The 20,649-nt window shown below is 36.6% G+C and overlaps 1 protein-coding gene across 7 annotated transcripts in view; it reads right to left on the bottom strand.

Moving 5' to 3' along the window:
- LOC143246627 (cell adhesion molecule Dscam1-like) overlaps positions 1-20,649 on the bottom strand; it is a 254,917-nt gene that overhangs the window by 155,383 nt on the left and 78,885 nt on the right. For all 7 annotated transcript variants that reach the window (XR_013026080.1, XM_076493668.1, XM_076493670.1 and 4 more), the window contains one exon: positions 11,869-12,276. Coding sequence is in view for 6 of the 7 variants with exons in the window: in XM_076493668.1 (XP_076349783.1) it covers positions 11,869-12,276 (408 nt within the window). In the remaining variant the exon portion in view is untranslated. The remainder of the gene's footprint in view (positions 1-11,868; positions 12,277-20,649) is intronic.

The following is a 20,649-nucleotide window of genomic DNA, read 5'->3' as shown; positions in this document are numbered from 1 at the left end:
CAAATGTAAGGTGCAGACGAGCATGTTGACCATTAAAAAGCAGTCAATTTTAAAAAATAAGAGTATTGCGTGTGTGCTATTTGACTTTTTATCTTGGATACATAGCCTGGTTTTACATGATCATGTGTACAACAACACCTGCTTAAATTATTAAAACACATGGTTTTACATGATCATGTGTACAAAAATATTAAAACATTTGATTTCTTTGAACATCAATTATACATAAATTACTTTCGTCTTTTTGTTTTTAACCTATTGAATGTTTAGTCAGTTTATTAAACAAACTAAGTTTAATTATTACTTAGGGATAATCTACCAGAAAGTAAACTACTTAGATTCTGAAAATAACATTATTTTCCAAAGTCGTTTGATAACAAGTTGCTATAAAAAAACCCAAAAAACTGTAAAAATATTTGAGGCCTATAGAGAGCGAACACGACAAAAACTGTTAAAAACATGTCAGGCTTACAAGGTACGAAGGCTACAAAACTGTCTAAAACTTTGCTACGCTACTTCAACGTTTTACACATAGGCCTAAGTAATCACACGTGTTATAAGCGGTTGCAGTGTGCAAATAATTGAAAACCACACCAGTTAGAAAGATAAAAGAAAAGGGATTGCACACAACGATAAAGAAGAAAAAAAAATAAGTGTATTCCGCCTGCTACGGCATCGGTCGACGACAGCCAACAACAACTTAACGAATAAATTCTTCCATTTCTGGTACGGAACAGTTCATTACGTTGTCCGTCTCATGACAACCTTGTAATCAATAACCCTAAAGCATTAATATATATTAACTGTTGGCAAACAACTGGCGTTTCGATAAGTCATAGATTTACTTCTTCTAGACAAGTTGCCAGAGTTGTCTTGTCTCGCTGAGAGAAAAATCTTACCGAATGTATTGAAATAATAAACACTGATATCGTATGTTAGTCTCTGAAAAAAAAAAGAAAAAAAGATTATGTCACTCAATATACGAAGATTCAGGCCTAACGCTGATTTGGTTAAATAGTAGTGCACTATTTCAAAGGTAAATGTAGATACATACGTCTGACGTTTTCCGATAATGTTACCAATTGTGGTTAACGAAATAAATCTCTTGTTGTTTTTTTTTGTTTTTTAACCTGAGGTTAAAACGCCCTTTTTAAATTTATTTTACTTAATTATAATATTCATAATAACTTGGTTTTAATTTTGAATGAAAGTTATTTAAATATACAGTTTTTTTTTCCCCACTACATCTATGCTCGGGTACACAAATTATATCTATCTATATTTTTAGTATAGGAATTACACATTCATACATATCACTAAAGATAAGTGCAGCTTGAAATACAATAAGATGAGAACGACTCCCCCTTTCGGTAGCATAACGTTAAGTCTAAGGGCTTATAATGTTAAAAATTGTGTATCTATATATCCACAGTCAGCAGAGCAGAAATAGTTAAATTTGTAGTTTGTGGTTAACTATAAACAAAGAGATAAATAATTTTTGTTTGCAAATTTCGAGCATATATTAAGAAATGGGCATTAGCTAACAACACTTGCCGCCAACTTTCCGACCACTCTTGTCTCACTGAATAGTGTTATTTGAACGCTACTCTTGTCCACGATCCCAAAATGTAAACTGTGTTTTCTTCGACAATTTGATGTAGATCATGAACCGGTTTCAGAAACCGGCACGCTAAGCACTAAATTATAAATTTGACATATTTCCACTTTTGAATATTTCTACAAAATGGGTATAAGGTCCATAAGCCACGTTTAATATAAACGAAGAGACTAAGAATTAAAGTGCTACAAATGAAGCCCGCGTGTATTCTCAACTTTGCATGATGAAGAAAATTACATTGTTTAGAATTAGGTGGATTTCAATCACATTTCGTTTCGTTTGTATTTTGTCATTTGTGTGTATAAGTAGATTCACGCCACCTTGATGAAAATATAATATCGAAGGGAAAAGTAAGCAAAAAAGAAAAAAAGAACTGAACGAAAGAAAGTTTCATAATTTAAAAAAAATATTTTAAATGTTTCTTTGTTTTTTGAATTTCGCGCAAAGCTACACGAGGGCTACCTGCGCCAGCCGTCCCTAATTTAGTATTGTAAGACTAGAGGGAAAGCAGCTAGTCATCACCATCCACCGCCAACTTTTGGGCTACTCTTTTACCAACAAATAGTGGAATTGACCGTCACATTATAACGTCCACACGGCTGAAAGGGCGAGCATGTTTGATGTAGCAGGGATTCGAACCCGCGACCCTCAAATTACGAGTCGAGCGCCTTAACCATCAATATATTAATTCTTCGGTTAGATATAAAGTAGTATGTAATTAAAATCATAATTACAAAAATAAACTGAAAACATTTATTGTTCTAATTACTTAAATCTTGTTGTGAAGACAGTATTAGTGATTATTATTGGATAAAGTGTATTATCCATTATCTTATTGTTGCAAATATTTTAGTCTTGTTCTATAATTAAATAAGTACGTTTACCATTGTTTAGGACCACGTTGGAGTAAAGTTTATTGTACTGATTCAAGCATTGTTATCACTAGTAAAGCTGTCCAGTTCAGAGAGGTGGGGGCTAAGTTACATCATTAAAGTAATTATTAAAACTATTCATACTTAATCTTCTATTTAACAAATACACTTACTATGATAGCAAAGTTTTGTTGTTTTTTGTTTCGTGCGCGTGCATGGGACGTTCCATACAGAATATTCTATATCCGCAGAATTATTACTAGTAACTTTCAATATTTACTTTGTTCAGCGAGGTAGAAATTCCAAAGGATAAAAAACAACAAAAACATATAGTTTGCGTGATAAGATGGTTTACCAAGATTCTTATATTCTATCATTATATGGTGACTTTGGAAAGGTATTAAATATTGGTTTGTTCAACCGAATGTTTTTTATTGATTGTCGAATAATTACAATGAACTTTGTATTTTACAAACTTAATATCTTCGAAAATATTCCTGCTTGGTTTGATTTTTTTTTTCCTTGAAGATAGTTTTATGTTTGTTAGTTTGTAGTTAAGCTACACATTGGGCTATCTGTGCTCTGCCCACTATAGGTATCGAAACTGCAGACACGCTGCGGTGCCACTGTTTTGTGTGTGTGTGTTGTGGTTGTTTTTAAGATTGTAGACAGAAGTATTTCTGTTTAACACAACCTAAGAACTGAGTTGATTTATTATTTTAGTTACAAGAGAAAGCAATGTGTACTCTGTAAACTGGTAGGTTGGTATAGTAAGTAATATTAGGCTGGCCATGATTAAATACAACACAGTTTATCTGCAAGCTTGTAATTTATCGATAAAAATAATTTGTTTACATTGACACCGACTTGTTACGACCTCTACGGGGAGGGAAGGGGGAAGATGTATTCCTTAACTTTCTTACATTACCAAGTTGACGAAACACATCTACATGAAAACGGGTCAATACACTAATAATTTGTTTGTTTGTTTTTTGAATTTCGCACAAAGCTACTCGAGGGCTATCTGTGCTAGCCGTCCCTAATTTAGCAGTGTAAGACTAGAGGAAAGGCAGCTAATCATCACCACCCACCGCCAACTCTTGGGCTACTCTTTTACCGACGAATAGTGGGATTGACCGTGACATTATAACGCTCACACGGCTGAAAGGACGAGCATGTTTGGCGCGACCGGGATGCGAACCCGCGACCCTCAGATTACGAGTCGCACGCCTTAACACTTATAATTCACACTATACCTTGCTAGGCCTATCTTAGATGCGAAATTAACATACTTAAGTGATAACAGTCAGCGCTTTCAAAATCCGCATCAGTATTCTTGTTAGCAAACATATGAGTACCATTAAAAATAACTTCAAGCAGAAAACACCGGAAATTAAAAGGAAGGCCCACATATCATATCATGTCAATTCTGTGATAAAGGTTATGTAGGTGAAACCGAAAGAAGTGTTGACACGATAGTTTCTGAACAAAAAATATATCAAATGTGAAGACAAACACACAACGTCATTTTTCTTCATATGAGAGATTCTGGACATCACGTCGATTAAACATGAACAAGAAGATATAATCAAAAGTGACAACTGTAGAAAAAATTAAAGTTACTTAATCAAATGACCTGCTTTATCTCAGCGCCTTTCAAGGTTACTTTAAGACAGCTCCTTGACCTCCGGTGTCCTTAATGGGATTCGAAGTTCCGGGGTCACGTGCCGAAGACAACGTGAAACTGAACAGGAGGCAGGAATGCCTCGTAAATAGTTCAACTGTAAATTTTACTGACGGTTTTTTTTTGTTTACTGTGATTTCAACACGAACCGTGCAACCATTGGAATCATCATATGGCTGGACCATCTACGTTATGACACCAGCTCGCAGAAGTGGTTGGGATCGCGATGATATAAGAGCTATTAAACCAGTACAGAAATATTAAAGTAAATATTGTAGGATTTATTTTGGAGGCTTTGTCCCCTAAGATAAACAAGTAACTTTTCGTTTAGGTTTATTATTAGTTTTATATTATAAAGATTATTTTGAAAGTTCGTAAACTTACCGCTTGCCCACATTCTAGGCCAGGCATGGCCAAGTGTGTTAAGGCGTTCGATTCGTAATCTGAGGGTCGCGTGTTCGAATCCCCGTCACACCAAACATGCTCGCCCTTTCAGCCGTGGGGGCGTTATAATGTTACGGTCAATCCCACTATTCGTTGGTAAAAGAGTAGCCCAAGAGTTGGTGGTGGATGATGATAGCTGCCTTCCCTCTAGTCTTACACTGCTAAATTAGGGACGGCTAGCACAGATAGACCTCGAATAGTTTTGCGCGAAATTCAAAACCAGTCTAGTATATATGATTTATCATGAAATTAGCCCCACAGTGGCTCAGTGGTATGTCTGCGGACTTTCAACGCTAAAAACCTGGTTTTGATACTCGTGGTGGGCAGAGCACAGATGGCCCATTGTGTAGCTTTGTGCTTAATCTAAATATAACTGCCCACATTCGAGCTGAAGACTTGGTTTGGTTTGTTTTGAATTTCGCGCAAAGCTACACGATGGCTATCTGCGCTAGCCATCCCTAATTTAGCAGTGTAAGACTAAAGTAAAGGCAGCTAGTCATTACCACCCACTGCCAATTCTTGGGCTACTCTTTTACCAACTAATAGTGGGATTGATCGTAACATTATATATCGCCCCCACGGCTAAAAGAACGAGCATGTTTGGTGTGAAACTGGAGGGCATGCTGATTAGTTCGAATAAACCTTTCAGTATAGAATATTTTCAATAAAGGCCTGAATTGTAGCTCCTTCAAAACACATTTCAGCAATATGGAAGTTTTATAATTATGTGCGCTCTACGTTAAGATTAATTAATTTTTGTATTCGTTTCAATCATATTAAAATTCGATCAGAAGGTTTTGGTTCGCGCTTAAAATAATAGTAAAAAAGTCTATTAGTGACTGAAACTCATTTTTTTAGTTTTAGGTTTCCAAGCGGATATATAAATTACAATTTCTACACATCTCTGAGGATTAGGCCTTTAGGTTTCTTTCATTAATAACGTCGTTACTTCATGGTGTTAAAGGAATATATTTGTTTTGTACCATTCACGTGAGATTTTTGTTTTTGTAATTAAATAACTTTAGCTTTTATTCTTATTTTATCATTTGGTTGTTAAAATACCTTACGTAATCACAGTTTCTACAACTTAAATCCCAGTCACACGAAACATGCTCGCCCTTTAAGCCGTGGGGACGTTATAAAATGACGGTCAATCCCACTATTCGTTGATACAAGAGTAGCCCAAGAGTTGGCGGTGGGTGATGATGACTAGCTGTCTTCCCTTTAGTCTTACGCTGCTAAATTAGGGACGACTAGCGCAGATAGTCCTCCTGTAGCTTTGCGCGAAATGTAAAACAAACCAAACTTGCGGGTATTAATTTCCAACTCGTAGAAATGCACAAGAACTTTGATTTACTTATGTTCTGTAGTTAAAGAGCTGCCTAACTATTTCAATGCAACTAACCATTAGTACCACCAGAGTGCGATACTATACCATGAAAACTAAAATTACCTGAATATCTACAGTCTAGTGCAAAGCAGGTGAGGATGATTCTAATGTCTTATCAATGGTATTAAAGAATACCAGTCTGCGAGATTTATCATATTATATCGGAGAATTTTTCTTGTAATTATTGGTATTTAACAACGTGGTTCTAATTATGTTTTACAGAACACGAGTTTTTATCTCTGTGTTCTCTTGCATTTTGTACGTTTTTTTTTTTATTTCGCGCAAAGCTACATGGAGGCTATCTGCGCTAGCCGTCCCTAATTTAGCAGTGTAAGACTAAAGTAAAGGCAGCTAGTCATTACCACCCACCGCCAACTCTTGGGCTACTCTTTTAGCAACGAATAGTGGGATTGACCGTCATATTATAACGCCCCCACGGCTGAAAGGGCGTGCGTGTTTGGTGTGACAGGGACTCGAACCCGCGACCCTCATATTACGAGTCAAGTATCTTAACTACCTGGCCATGTCGGGCCTACCTCCACTTTGATTTATGATACTCATGATTTCATTTACTAGAATGACGGAGCCTTAAACGAATAATTTGAATTTTGTTTTTAACAAAGAAGTGTTTAAAGGTTCGTTAATCAGAGCAAGAGATACAATTTATTTGTGTCTGTTATTTCTAGGGAAAAAAACAAACAAACAATACGCTGTTCTGAAAGAAATTACATCAACAGGAAATAGACAAAATGAAGGAAAAATAAGAAAATGTTTGAATGATCCTCATTTGTAATAATCTGCTCGTGCTGTACCTAGTTGTTACGAGTGTCATATAAATTCGATTGTTTGTCAACGTCTTGAAATATTATCCTTATAATATATACATTGTGTTTTTTATTCCAGGTTTTATTATCCAGCACGAATAGCGGTTATTAAACTGATATTTTCCTTCTCGGCATGACGCATTCATTCGACAAAAAAAGCGTCTACTCACACGTTAAATCATTCTCAGAGAAATATACGGGCTCATAAACATGGAACCTTACTAATCGAACAACATGAAAAAACACACGCTATTATGTATTGCTTGGAGCTTTATGAGCTATGTTACGCATTCATACATTCTTAAAATATTGTAAAACAGTTTTCTCAGCGCTCCATTAGTTCCAGTATTATTCCTGTTTTATAGTTGGAAATTCGGATCACAGTTTTATGTCTCTAATTCCATAGATGCGTTGGAGAAATCTGTCATCACGTTCCAAGTAGATAGTAGCGAACTCTATACACGTAATTATGAGTCGATATAACTTTATGAATAAGCGAAAGGGAAAGAACAAACGGCAGTAAAAACGATTTTATATTTATGTAGACACACAGACAGTAAAATGACTGTTTACGGTTATATTACTATTTGTAACAAAGCACGGTTCTTAAACATCGTGCAAGGACATAAAGCTGTTGTGTTGGAAATTATTCTGTTATCAGTACAGCATTGAAAATATTTCTCTTTGTTTCAGCTGCGAAGATCTTTAGTGGTTTATAGAAAAGAGAAGAGATAAGAGTTCGTATGATGTTATCAAAACGTGTAGTTTTCAATATGGTACATCCCAGTGGTTCAGCGATAATTTTGTAGGCTTATAACTGCAAAAACCGGGTTTCGATATCCTTGGCGGGAGCAGGTTAATACAGCCCAATGATTAGCTTGTTGCTTAATAACAAGCAAACAACCAATATAATAGTATTTGTAAGCAGTTTCGTAGCTGGAAGCAATACAACATTTTAACAATAACTTATACACAACAATCTACATGTTTAACCATACCCACTGCAGGGATCCAACCCTATATTTGCGTTATAAGCCTTTTATGTTAAAGCACAGAAAGCTTGGACAAGTTTAAAGAACCACAATTCAGAAAAAAAAAGGAAAACAACCTACAGAGCTTAACTTATTTTTATCCTGCTTAATAGGTTTAATATTTATGAAAAAATGATCATAGTATCGTGACGTTTATTTCTATCCTCTTAATTAGCATATAAAGGATTTTAAGTCAAAGTTCCGTAAAACATGTATTTTAGGCCTAATTAACAGGAATATGAAGAAAAAAACACTATTGTATAGTGTGAGTTAATTAACAGTAGGGCCCGGCATAGTCAAGTGGTTAAGGCACGCGACTCGTAATCTGTCAGTCGCGGATTCGAATCCCTGTTGCACCAAACATGCTCGCCCTTTCAGCTGTAGGGGCGTTATAATGTTACGGTCAATCCAATTATTCGTTGGTAAAAGAGTGGTCTAAGAGTTGGCGGTGGGTGGTGATGACTAGCTGCCTTCCTTCTAGTCTTACACTGCAAAATTAGGGACGGATAGCGCAGATGGCCCTCTTGTAGCTTTGCGCGAAATTCAAAGCAAACCAAACCAATTATTAACAGTATTAAGCCCCTTAGCATAAAACGTTACACACTACATACAAATCAGTATTTGAAGTGGATTAGTTTACCTACCATCATTCCAGCTCACATAATGAGTTCTGGGACTAAAATAATAATAATAATAATGAAAAACAAGATTAGTTCTGGGACTAAAATAATAATGAAAAACAAAGTTAGTCCGTGGGGGGCAAAATAAATATTAAATGCTATTTTTACATACAACTGCTTGAAATCCGTTATCAGCTCATTAAGAGAACTGGAAAGACGAACATGTCAATAATGGTACTATTTATTTATCTAGAATATTAGTCTTAACGATTTCCGTTGCTTCCGTCAGCTCTTGGTGTGCAACATTCAATTTTGATTCAGTTTGTTTTGTTGTTTTACTTGTGAAAGTTGGACCATGTTTTTCGCTATCTGATGCAACCTGTTTCTTTACTAAATCAATATACATACCACATCGATAGTTAATATCCGCAGTTACCAGTAGTTTGTAGCAAATTTAGTACAAGCAACTTTGCGCTGCTAAGTATGTAAGCGCCTTTCAATCATTAAAAAGGTAGGACAGACACACACACACCCAGCACAACGTAGGAAACAAGAAACACAATGAAAAATGCTGGCAGTAAAATGAACTAATGTTTTGTTAAAAATGGAAAATCATTGTCACGTGATATCAGAAAATTACATGGTAAACGTATGATACTTTACACGGCTGAAGGATTTTTTTTTTTAATTTCGCGCAAAGCTACTCGAGGGCTATCTGCGCTAGCCGTCCCTCATTTAGTAGTGTAAGACTAGAGGGAAGGCAGCTAGTCATCACCACCCACCGCTAACTCTTGGGCTCTTCTTTTTACCAACGAATAGTGGGATTGACCGTTACATTATATCGCCCCCACGGCTGAAAGGGCGAGCATGTTTGGTGCGACCGGGATTCGAACCCGCGACCCTCGGATTACGAGTCGAACGCCTTAACACGCTTGGCCATGCCGGGCCAGACAAGAACGAATGCAGAAAAAAAAAACGTGATAAAATACTGTAATACTGGGAAATGCAGCAGGACATGTTACACAAAAAATGTTCTGTAACTGGTTAATATGATGGAGAAATAACACGGAACACGAACTTGCTGTGCAATTTGGTTCTGAATGACGCGCAACTATTCAAAATACACTACTTTAAAAGTAACACAATGATTCTACAGTTCTGTTTGAAAGCTATACAGTGTAATAACTTCATCTCAGTTTTATGGCTGTTCTTAACAATATTAACTTAACATATACATCAATAAAAACATATTTACATAAAAGAAAGGTTAGGACTGCCACTGGGAAGACAGCGGTAAGCCTGTAGTTTTACTTCGCGGAAATCAAGGGTTCGAATGCCCTCGGTGGACTTAGCAGAGAGACAGACAGATGTGGCTTTGCTATGAAGAAAACACCCATCAAACCTTCCACGTTTTTCTTTTATTTTCAGGGTACTACAATAAACTATTTAAGCCTATTATTATTATTTCTTGGCAAAATTACATTAGGCCTACCTAAATGTATCTCATACGTCTGTCGTGTCTCGTACTGGTAAGGGACATTATTATTTAAAAGACTTAACTACGACAGGTCTGAAGATTCTACCTGCAAGTCATAATGCGATTTTATCTGTTCTTGGAGGACTTCCGGTAAACAAAGGATTAGAATTACATTATAATCATAATTACAAAAATGGTATTTAATTTTAATAACAGGGCAGCTTTGGCTTACGTGAATCACGTGGTTAGATAGACAGATAGATAAAATTTTAATTTATTACTCAAGTATAACGAAATAAAGGATTGTAGTATATTAAATTACATAACAGTGTATCATACTTTACCATATACACAAACACAATTACGAAGCTTTACAGCTAACATTATACGGAATTATCAAGAAGGTGACGTCATAAAGGCATCGAGTTTGAGCCATTTTACCGAAGGTTATTATGGCCTGAAGAAGTATTCTGATGTTTCTAGAAGCGCTTTGGGTTTGGTTCTGAAACCAAATTAAACTTTTAACAAGAAGAACGAAACATTATTCAGAAATGAAGAGAAATAACATAAGATCAAAGCAAAATTCTGACAACAAGCCCAGGATATAAAAGTCATAAGAATATCCGAATAATAAGTGTAATAGATTTACTCTTGTACATTCATTTTCGTACATTTGTTGCAGTATAGTTTTTTATGCATGTAACGTATATAGATGGATGCCTATTGCGCAAGTCCCGCCTGTTTAGTAAATTTGTATAAGATTCTTGAGATTAAGAATCAACATATATTTATTTTACGAAAACGCGCTAGATCATTGTTGAAATGTCTACAAATTTGCGTGATTTGTATAAAAGGTGGCTAGCCGATAGACAGAGAAATACTATTAGTTGTCAGCTACAGTCAATGCTCTATAGGTATAGGAAGTTATAATTGTGATGAACGTCTATTAATCGGAAAAAAAATTACACAGTTTCACCAGGAACGTTTTAGATTTCGTACATGACAAACCGTTTAGCTTCGGACGTTTGTATTTCTACGGTGACATTAAATATCTTCGTCAGTAAAAGGCAAACTTATAAGCGGTGTGAGGCCAGCCAAGCTAGCTAGCTTAAACTAGGTTAACAATATCAACTCACAATTAATTTGCTCGTCATGGGCCTGGATCATCGATAAAATATTCAGTGGCAGACCAGATATAAGATTCAATACTGTCTGTAAGTTTGTAACACTGTTGTGTATAAATCATTATTTGTAAGAACTGTTATTATAAATTGTATTGTTGTTTGCATATTAAAATATACTTAAAATCGTGTGTATCAGTCCCGTTGGCAAATATCATAAATTTGATATATATCAACATTTAATTAACCTCTAAGTTCTAATTTCGGCTGTTTGAAATCGTGATACATAACATACGTAACATAATAAAACAGACTCGTCCGAAATAAATTATAATACGTAACAGAAGTGCTACAGAGAGAATCATAACAATATTCTAACAACAAACCCAAGATATAACAGATATCATAGGAATATCCTAACAAGAAGTCCTGGGGATCACAGTAATCATAACAATGTTCAGGTTAACACCTGAAGATGACCTAAAAAGGTCAAAACGTTGTTCTCTACTTTGTTTTAATACCCATACCAGCCGTCTGGAGATACATTGTTACTTCAAGTGAGTTTGTCATCATTATGTGAGATTGTAACAATATTCTAACATCAGTTTCAAGATATAACAGTATCATAAGAATATTTCAGGAACAAATTATATACTTATAACTGTCTAAGGAAAATACACGTGCAGAAAATGGGAAACAAAAAAAAATCAAAATCGTGACGTAGTACAGTTACATTAAAATAAACATTTCTTCAATAATTTATTCAAAATTGGTATTTGAGACTCACCTCTTTTCCAGACAATTGACTCAATTGGGTAGCCACCCACTGGACATTGAAGCTCCAGAATTTCTCCAGTTAAAACAGATTTGTTTTTCATAGGTCTTATGAAGGGGGGCCCGTACACCCTTATTTGCTCCATATGTCGAACCTCACTGACGTCGTTCTTAGCTATACACTGGTAACTTCCTCCGTCCTCTGGCCGGACATTGGAGATATTCACATAGCTTGTTACGGTTTGGTCCTCTGTGACGTAATCACCTAAAGAGAAGCGAGGATTCATAGGAAGGGGCATGCCATCCAGTAACCACGTGACCTGAGGTAAAGGATTACCTTGAGAAACGCATTTCAGTGATAGCGAAGCTCCTGGCTTGAGCGTTTGTTCCTGGAACACTTGTTGAAACACAGGTTCGTCATCTTCAAAGGACAGAAGAAAGCAACAGTTATAATCCTTGGTTTACTGTGAAACCAGAGTGTAAGTTTGCATCGTCTATACTAATTTTATTACCACAAACAAAAGTACACTATATAGAGTTAGTTTGTTGCTATGCGCAAAGCTACGTATTGGATTATCTGTCCTCGATTCAACGCGGGTATCGAAATTCGAATTTTTAGCGGTATAAGTTAAACCCACAGTTTAACCGTCGAGCCGTCAGAAAACCATTTTATATTGAATGCATTCATGTTGGAAGACACTGATTGCAAAAGAAATGGTGAATTGTTAGAGGCTGTTAACTATAAATATTAATGAATATTTGTGTGCCAATATCAACGTATTTCTTAATACCATAATGCAGTAGGCATTCTGCAAATTAAGGAAACACAAATTTAGGAAATGCATATTTTTAATAACCAAAAATGTTTTATGTATAATTTTTTTTTTTTTTTTTGAGTTCGAAATCGTTGGATCGTCTGAGTTGCTGATGCGTCATCGATGTATCTTGAGATTCTACCAATGGCTTTCATCAATTCTCCAGTTAGCCATCCTTAATTTAGCACTTAAAGGCTAGAGAGAATGAAGCTAGTAAGAACCACCCACCGCCAATCATTGAACTACCATTTCACCAACGAATAGTGGAATTGGTTGTCACATTAGAAACGTCCCCATGGCTGAAAGAGCGAGCATGTTCAGCGACGAGGATTTGAATTCATGAATCGAGCGTCCTAGGCGTCAGGCCATGTGAGCTGAACGAGAAAAGATAAGATCTCGTAGCACATAAGGTTTGGCTTGGTGTAATGTGTTTGTAAGAGACTATCTGCTGTGTCCACAGCAGAAAATCGAACCCTGGATCTTAGCATTGTAAATCCGTAAAGTTACAGATGAACTATTGGGGAAACTATACGCATGAGGCGATATTCAGGCTTACTACCTTGTTCGTTTGTTTGTTTGTAGTTAAGCACAAAGCTACAGAATGGGCTACCTGTGCTCTGTCCACCACGGGTATCGAAACCCAGCTTTTAGCGTTATAAGCTTTCAGAATTAACGCTGAATCACTGAAGTTGTTTTTTTTTGTTGGTATCCAAATAACACTGTTTTCTTTTAAGAAGTAATAGAAAACATCAAAGCGTTTTCTTTGAAATTTCTTTTGCTTCTACATAAAGACTTCCAATACCAACAAGAGGTACCTGCACAGTTGGGATCGAATCCTCAATTTTATTGTTATAAAAGCTAACCCATGAGGCTTATCGCTGAAACCAACTTGATGAATAGTTACAGTAAATGGTCAGAAACAATAAAAGTAAAACAAACACGATCGAGCCACACTTACGATTTAGATAATTTGTAATATATATATATATATATATATATATTACCTCTCCCCTTAACTGGCATAGCGGAAAGTTACAATTTCGATACATCTGGTAGGCATAGCACATATGTCCTGTTGCACTGCTTCGTGCTTAACTATAAATGTGTGTCACCAGGAACTGCAAAATACATTCATTTTAAAGAAATTATAAACGCTATTCCAGAAAGATATGTTGCACAAACGATTACCTGCACCTAACCGTCCGTAATTTATGAACTGATGGATTAGACATCAAATTGGAACGTAGCTAGTTATCAACACTCATCGCCAACAACTGAGCTAGTCTTTTACCCAAGAATAGTGGGATTGACCGTGACATTATAACGCCCCCACGGCTGAAAGGACTAGCATGTTTGGTGTGACAAGGATTTGAACCCGTGACCACCAGATTGTGAGTCGAGTGTCATAACCATCTGGCCATGCCTGGGCCGGGAGAGAACAATCAAAATGGCAGCTAGCCAGTCAGCAGCACCAATTACTGATATTTTAACTTAACTCCTATGACGCATCCACAGCCTCACAGTGCAGAGCGTGTCTTGGCGCAAACCACTAAACTTTAGATCTACAGCCTGAGCACACCAACCGTTAAGCCACGCTCAATACATTTTTTTGATCTCTACCTAAAAGATAAAGAACTGAAAAAAATAAGTAATCCAGAATACGAAAGTTAGATGGTACGATCGTAAAAATACTAAAAAAAACCTATTCCACAAACGCCAGACTCTGCAAACATGCGGAATTAGACTTTTGTTTGGGTGTAAGATAAAATAGAGTATTTACGCTGAGCTAACCATTAAATTAATGAGGTCAGTTTTTATCGCGACGTTTACGCAGTATTTACAGTTATGGCTAATGATGTAAATATTCATGTCTAATATAAATAATGTATAGACAAATTAACTCGTGTACAAACAGGCTTTATATTGAAATTTTGTCTTTATCAAAAACCTCACACATCGTTTTTAACCTTTCTATGATATATTTAATGTAATAGGGATTTTTTTTATACGGCTTCAACAAGGCGTCCGTTTAGTGGTGTTGAAAGGTGTTACAAAATGAGATTGCTTGGCCAGACCTGTAGGTTTTATAATATAAAATTGAAAGTTATAAGATGGTGCTAAAAGAAGCGAGCATGTTCTCAAAAGCAGTTCACTCCAGGGAGTCTGGGGCATGCTCCCTCCCGCCGAAATGGAACATTATGATATAATTTACAGTTGGTGTGGAGGAGGAAGAGGTCAAATGTACCTGACCCTCCTGGGTATTTAACAACATCAATACCCAAATACCGACACAGTGAAACTTGGTGTGGAAGTTACACATGTAAAAGTGCTATAACAGACCCTGTTCCGACACTTTCCGGCCCGGCATGGTCAGGTGGTTAAGGCACTCGATTGGCAACTCTTTGGCAACGTAAAGCAGCAGTGCTTAAGTCTAAAATACACTTTTGATATTCGAATAAAGAAACCGGCCCGGCATGGCCAAGCGTGTTAAGGCGTGCGACTCGTAATCTGAGGGTCGCGGGTTCGAATCCCGGTCGCACCAAACATGCTCGCCCTTTAACCCGGGGGGCGTTATAATGTTACGATGAATCCTACTATTCGTTGGTGAAAGAGTAGCTCAAGAATTGACGGTAGGTGGTGATGACTAACTGCCTTCCCTGTAGTCTTACGCTGCTAAATTAGGGACGGCTAGCTACAGATAACCCCCATGTAGCTTTGTGCGAAATTCAAAAAGGAAACCTAACTCCAGTTGGAATTAAAAATGTTGTTCTCCTCCGTTCTCACATCGAGTAAAACCGACATATTTTAGCTTATGCCGATGCAGGCTGAAAAAAAAAATGTTCAACTCTTTATATAGAAAATTGGATCGTTGTTCATTAATAACTCGCCGACATAACAAGTGTGATGTGCTTTATATATTGTTACGTATTCGACTTTGCTTTCTCTTTCAAAGTTAGGCCCGGCATGGCCAAGCGTGTTAAGGAGTGCGACTCGTAATCTGAGGGTCGCGGGTTCGCATCCCGGTCGCGCCAAACATGCTCGCCCCTTTCAGCCATGGGGGCGTTATAATGTAAAGGTCAATCCCACTATTCGTTGGTAAAAGAGTAGCCTAAGAGTTGACGGTGGGTGGTGATGACTAGCTTTCCCTCTGAGTTGGCGGTGGGTGGTGATGACTAGCTGCCTTCCCTCTAGTCTTACACTGCTAAATTAGGGACGGCTAGCACAGATAGCCCTCGAGTAGCCTTGTGCGAAATTCCAAAAACAAACAAACTCTTACAAAGTTTCTATAGTTTGCATAAGTATATGTACGTACTTGAAATAGTGCATGTGCAGAATTATATTAGACTTGGATAATTTTTTTGTAGTAAAGTTAAACACAAAGATTCATAACGGGCTATCTGTGATCTACCCACTAGGAGTATCGAAACCCAGTTTCTTGGAACGAACTGGTTTTAGCTACGTTTCATGCAAATAAAGAAGATAATATAATAATCATATAAGCAGCTTACTTTCAAGAATTGCACAGTTGGACCAGAAAATCCCTCATTTTTATGTGTTGCACAGTTGAATCAGAAAATCCCTAATTTTAAGAATTGCACGGCTGAATCAGGAAAAACCCTCTGCAGTGACAAATTTCAACCTGTCTTACGAATACGTAGTTAACTGCTAGTGAACTTACGTCATTACTGACGTGAATCACTACTTCCCGTAGCATGCACATTGTCAGACTCAACGCTGATGAAAAAAATACGAAAATCACTATGGTAAGTACATTTTAGCCAATCTTAATCAGCTTTCTTAAGCGGCTACTTAATTGTAGCATGCTTGATTACGTTTAGCTAAAAAACAGCTGATGTCTTTCCAGTTTCATTTAACGCGGTACAAATTTGTAATTAGTGGATTAACGTTTCAATCATGAACATTAAATTTAGTTAAAAAATAGTATGCCGTAGGATATTTCACATATTTTTAAATGTTCTTAAACTTTCACCAGAGGGCGCTACTAACATTAATAGTTTAACATGGAACAAATTTGTAATTAGCGAATTAATTTTTCTGTGAAGAACATTAAATTTCATTTTAAAAAGTATCCAACACAATACTTTATATATATATATATATATATATTTAAAAGCTCATATTTTCAGTAGAAGATGCCGTTACACTTAACAAAACAAATTACTAAATGTAAATTGTAAAATCAAAGTATTATAATGGTAATAAATAAAAAAAAAACTGCTTTAACCCTGACTTTATCAACAGAGGGCAATATATAATTATAATTATAAATATTAAGCACCTAAATGTTTAATCAGAAATTAGTTTTATATGTATATATATATTATACAAAACAAGGCTTGTTACGTACCCATAAGTTGAAAATGTATTAACGTATTATCTATACAATAATTTGTATACCTCTGAGATCTCAAACAATATTTTACTACCAGATGGCACTATAACGTAAAGTTCAGTTTAGGACTGATTATATACATATGCAAATTTTCAAAACGAAAACAGATTATTATAGTAACTTTAATATTCAAATATAATATCGACAACTTGTACAGTAGGGAAACTCTTATTTTGATTATTACAACGTTTCGATCGACAGTACAATTTACTGTTATTATATTTCTTAATAAGTGAATTAATAACTTCTTCATCAAACAGGAACTATGATCTCTACAATTAATACAATGTGTCACTCGTCGTAATCATAAGTCGAAAGTCTATTATCTATATATAACTCTGTATAAGATTGAAGCCTAAAAAAGACCCTTAACTACCAGGTGGCATCAAAATGTCACAATTTACTAAAAACTTTATGATCGATCGGATACGTATATAAGCTTGTAACGTACCGAAGATATAAGAGGGTAAGTTTGATCTGTATAAGAAAAGTTGTCACTGGTCGAATTTTTCCACACAGCAACTTTCGTTACGTACAGAATGATTGGTTTCTGGTTTAAAAATTATATTATAATGATTCAATAAGATCACGAGCAGATAAATCTGGTTATAATCACAGTCGTTAATACTAGGCAGAAAACAAATTTATTCACAGGTATATACTACTTGAACGTACCTATGTACCTATAAAAGGCCCGGCATGGCCAAGCGCGTTAGGCTTGGCCATGCCCAGTAATGGCCATGTCTCGCGTACAAGAATCACTAAACAACGTCTCAACATGGAGCAACAAGTGGAGGGTCGTGTTAAATCCGACAAAAACACAAGCAATCACCTTCTATAGAAAACTAAAGAAGCAAAGAAAAAAATCTAGAAAAAATAAATCTATCACTTGGAAACACAACCATTAACATGAGCAAAAACATCACATTCCTTGGCGTCACTTTCGACACAAAACTAACATGGAAAAAACACATAAACAATATACACTCATCAATAAGAAAAAAGGATTTCATATCTAAAGACTATAACTGGTAAACAATCGAAATGCGCACCGAACACCATTATACAAATATACAAGGCTTACATCCGTCCACTAATAGAGTACGGATGTCAAGTAACATACAACATGTCAAACAACACACTCCAAAATCCAAGTGCAACAAAACAAAATATTAAAATCCGCATTCAGTTTACCATCTTTTACACCAACAAATTATCTACACCAAATTAGTAATTTACCAACTATAAGAGATAGAATAACAGAACTTTCTATGAAATATTATCGAAAAGCAGAAAACAGAAACAAACTAACGGCATCACTACACAAATTATCAAGTGCACCAACAAAATACATATCACCATACAACATATTTCAAGAATCACAATCCACTCAACAAAGAGTTTAAATACATAAAAACTATGTTATTAACATGAATTCCTTTTTTTTTCAGGTACAGGGCACACGACAGGCAAAACTTTCGGCGCCTGTCGTGTGAAAGTGGGTTTTCTCGGGGTACTCCCGTTTCCCCCCACATCAAAATCTTCAGGCATTGGATTTCTAGATCCCAGCCCAGGCAACCTTTTTGCCAGACCCAGAATCGGGCCGTTTGATTTGATCTGAACTTGAATGAATTACATTCATGTTCACATCTACCAACTTTTCTTTTCGAGACAGGTCCCGACCTTTCCTTCTTTCCACTGCCACCTTTGCCTCCACCCAAAAGACCATTTAGTGAGACATTCCCCACCCAAAAAGTCAAGAATAATAACGATAATTAATTTATTAAAATAATAATAATAATAAAAAAACCCACCACTTAATCCTAATAACAATCCACGAAAGGGGACGAAGAGGAACTACAAAGTTCCTGAACACCCCAGTTGGAGAGAGAACTCTTCGGATTTCTCTCTCTCTAAACTGAACCCCTGCCACGTTAGTTTAGTTTAGTTTAGCGCGTTAGGCGTGCGACTCGTAATCCGAGGGTCGCGGGTTCGCATCCCAGTCGCCCCTTTTAGCCGTTGGGGCGTTATAATGGTACGGTAAATCCCACTATTGGTCGGTAAAAGAGCAGCCCAAGAGTTGGCTGTGGGTGGTGATGACTAGCTGCCTTCCCTCTAGTCTTACACTGCTAAATTAGGGACGGCTAGCACAGATAGCCCTCGAGTAGCTTTGTGCAAAATTCCGAAACAAACAAACAAACAAATACATACAAAATGATTCCAACCAAATTCCATCAAAACTGAACGTGACTGATGATAAGACAACGTCACAATTTGACCAGAAAGGTTCTTTCCATAGCTAGCGAGTTTTACATCTATAGAAAGAAAGAGGGAATCCTAAACAACCGCGGCACATGAAATTTTTTAGACAGGATTAGAGGAAATTAGTTTACTTGACCTTTGTCCCAATTGTTATTAATTATATTTTTGTACGCCAGAAATACCGAACGTAGGTTCCAATTGTTATTAATTATATTTTTTTACGCCAGAAATACCGAACGTGGGTTCCAATTGTTATTAATTATATTTTTTTACGCCAGAAATACCGAACGTGGGGAGTGAGTACATCAGAATCAATTTTATTACTTATCAGACTCTCTATCAGCCGCCCCCCGATAGTACAGCAGTAAGTCTACAGATTCACAACGCTAAAATCAGAGGTTCGATTCCCCTCGGTAGGCTCAGCAGATAGCCCGATGTGGCTTTGCTATAAGAAAAACACACACTGTACCAGCCTACCCTCAAACTGAAATTATTTCAGGCAGGATTAAAATATATTATTTCATGAGACCTTGGACTATTCAAATATATCAATGGAAAGGGTTCGACCTTCTGAATCCAAAACTGTAACTAGGTCAGATATCAATCAAGAGATGTCGTAGCTATAACCTGAAAGTTTGTACTTGGAAAAAGAAAAGCTAAAAAAAAAAGCAACAACTAAGATACGTTTTATGAGCCGCTTTGACGCGGCTAAAATATTTGACATCATTATACGGTTTAAATAGATTGTTTGTTTGTTTGTTTGTTTTGGAATTTCGCACAAAGCTACTCGAGGGCTGTCTGTGCTAGCCGTCCCTAATTTAGCAGTGTAAGACTAGAGGGAAGGCAACTAGTCATCACCACCCACCGCCAACTCTTGGGCTACTCTTTTACCAACGAATAGTGGGATTGACCGTCAAATTATAACGCCCCCACGGCTGAAAGGGCAAGCATGTTTAGCGCGACGGGGATGCGAACCCTTTTAAATAGATTATTTGACCAACCTAATATGAACTTTAACGTAGTAGTTCTCGTTTGATCACGATTGTGGTTTTGTTTCCTAGATTAAACCCTCAGTGGTACAGTGATACCTGCTAAGATCCGGGTTTCGATACCTGTGGTGGACAGAGCACAGATAGCTTTGTGCTTAATTCAAAACAATAACAACAACTTCTGGATTAATTGTTTGCGCTTTATAATATTTTTCCAGTGCGTCAGCGATAAATTTAAGGACTAACAACGCTAAAATCCGGGGTTCGAGTCCTCATTATGAACAAAACATAGATACATAGCCTTGAATTAACAA

This window comes from Tachypleus tridentatus, chromosome 3 (genome assembly GCF_004210375.1).
Source record: "Tachypleus tridentatus isolate NWPU-2018 chromosome 3, ASM421037v1, whole genome shotgun sequence".
Lineage (NCBI taxonomy): Eukaryota > Metazoa > Arthropoda > Merostomata > Xiphosura > Limulidae > Tachypleus > Tachypleus tridentatus.
This window is presented reverse-complemented; position numbering and strand designations above follow the sequence as displayed.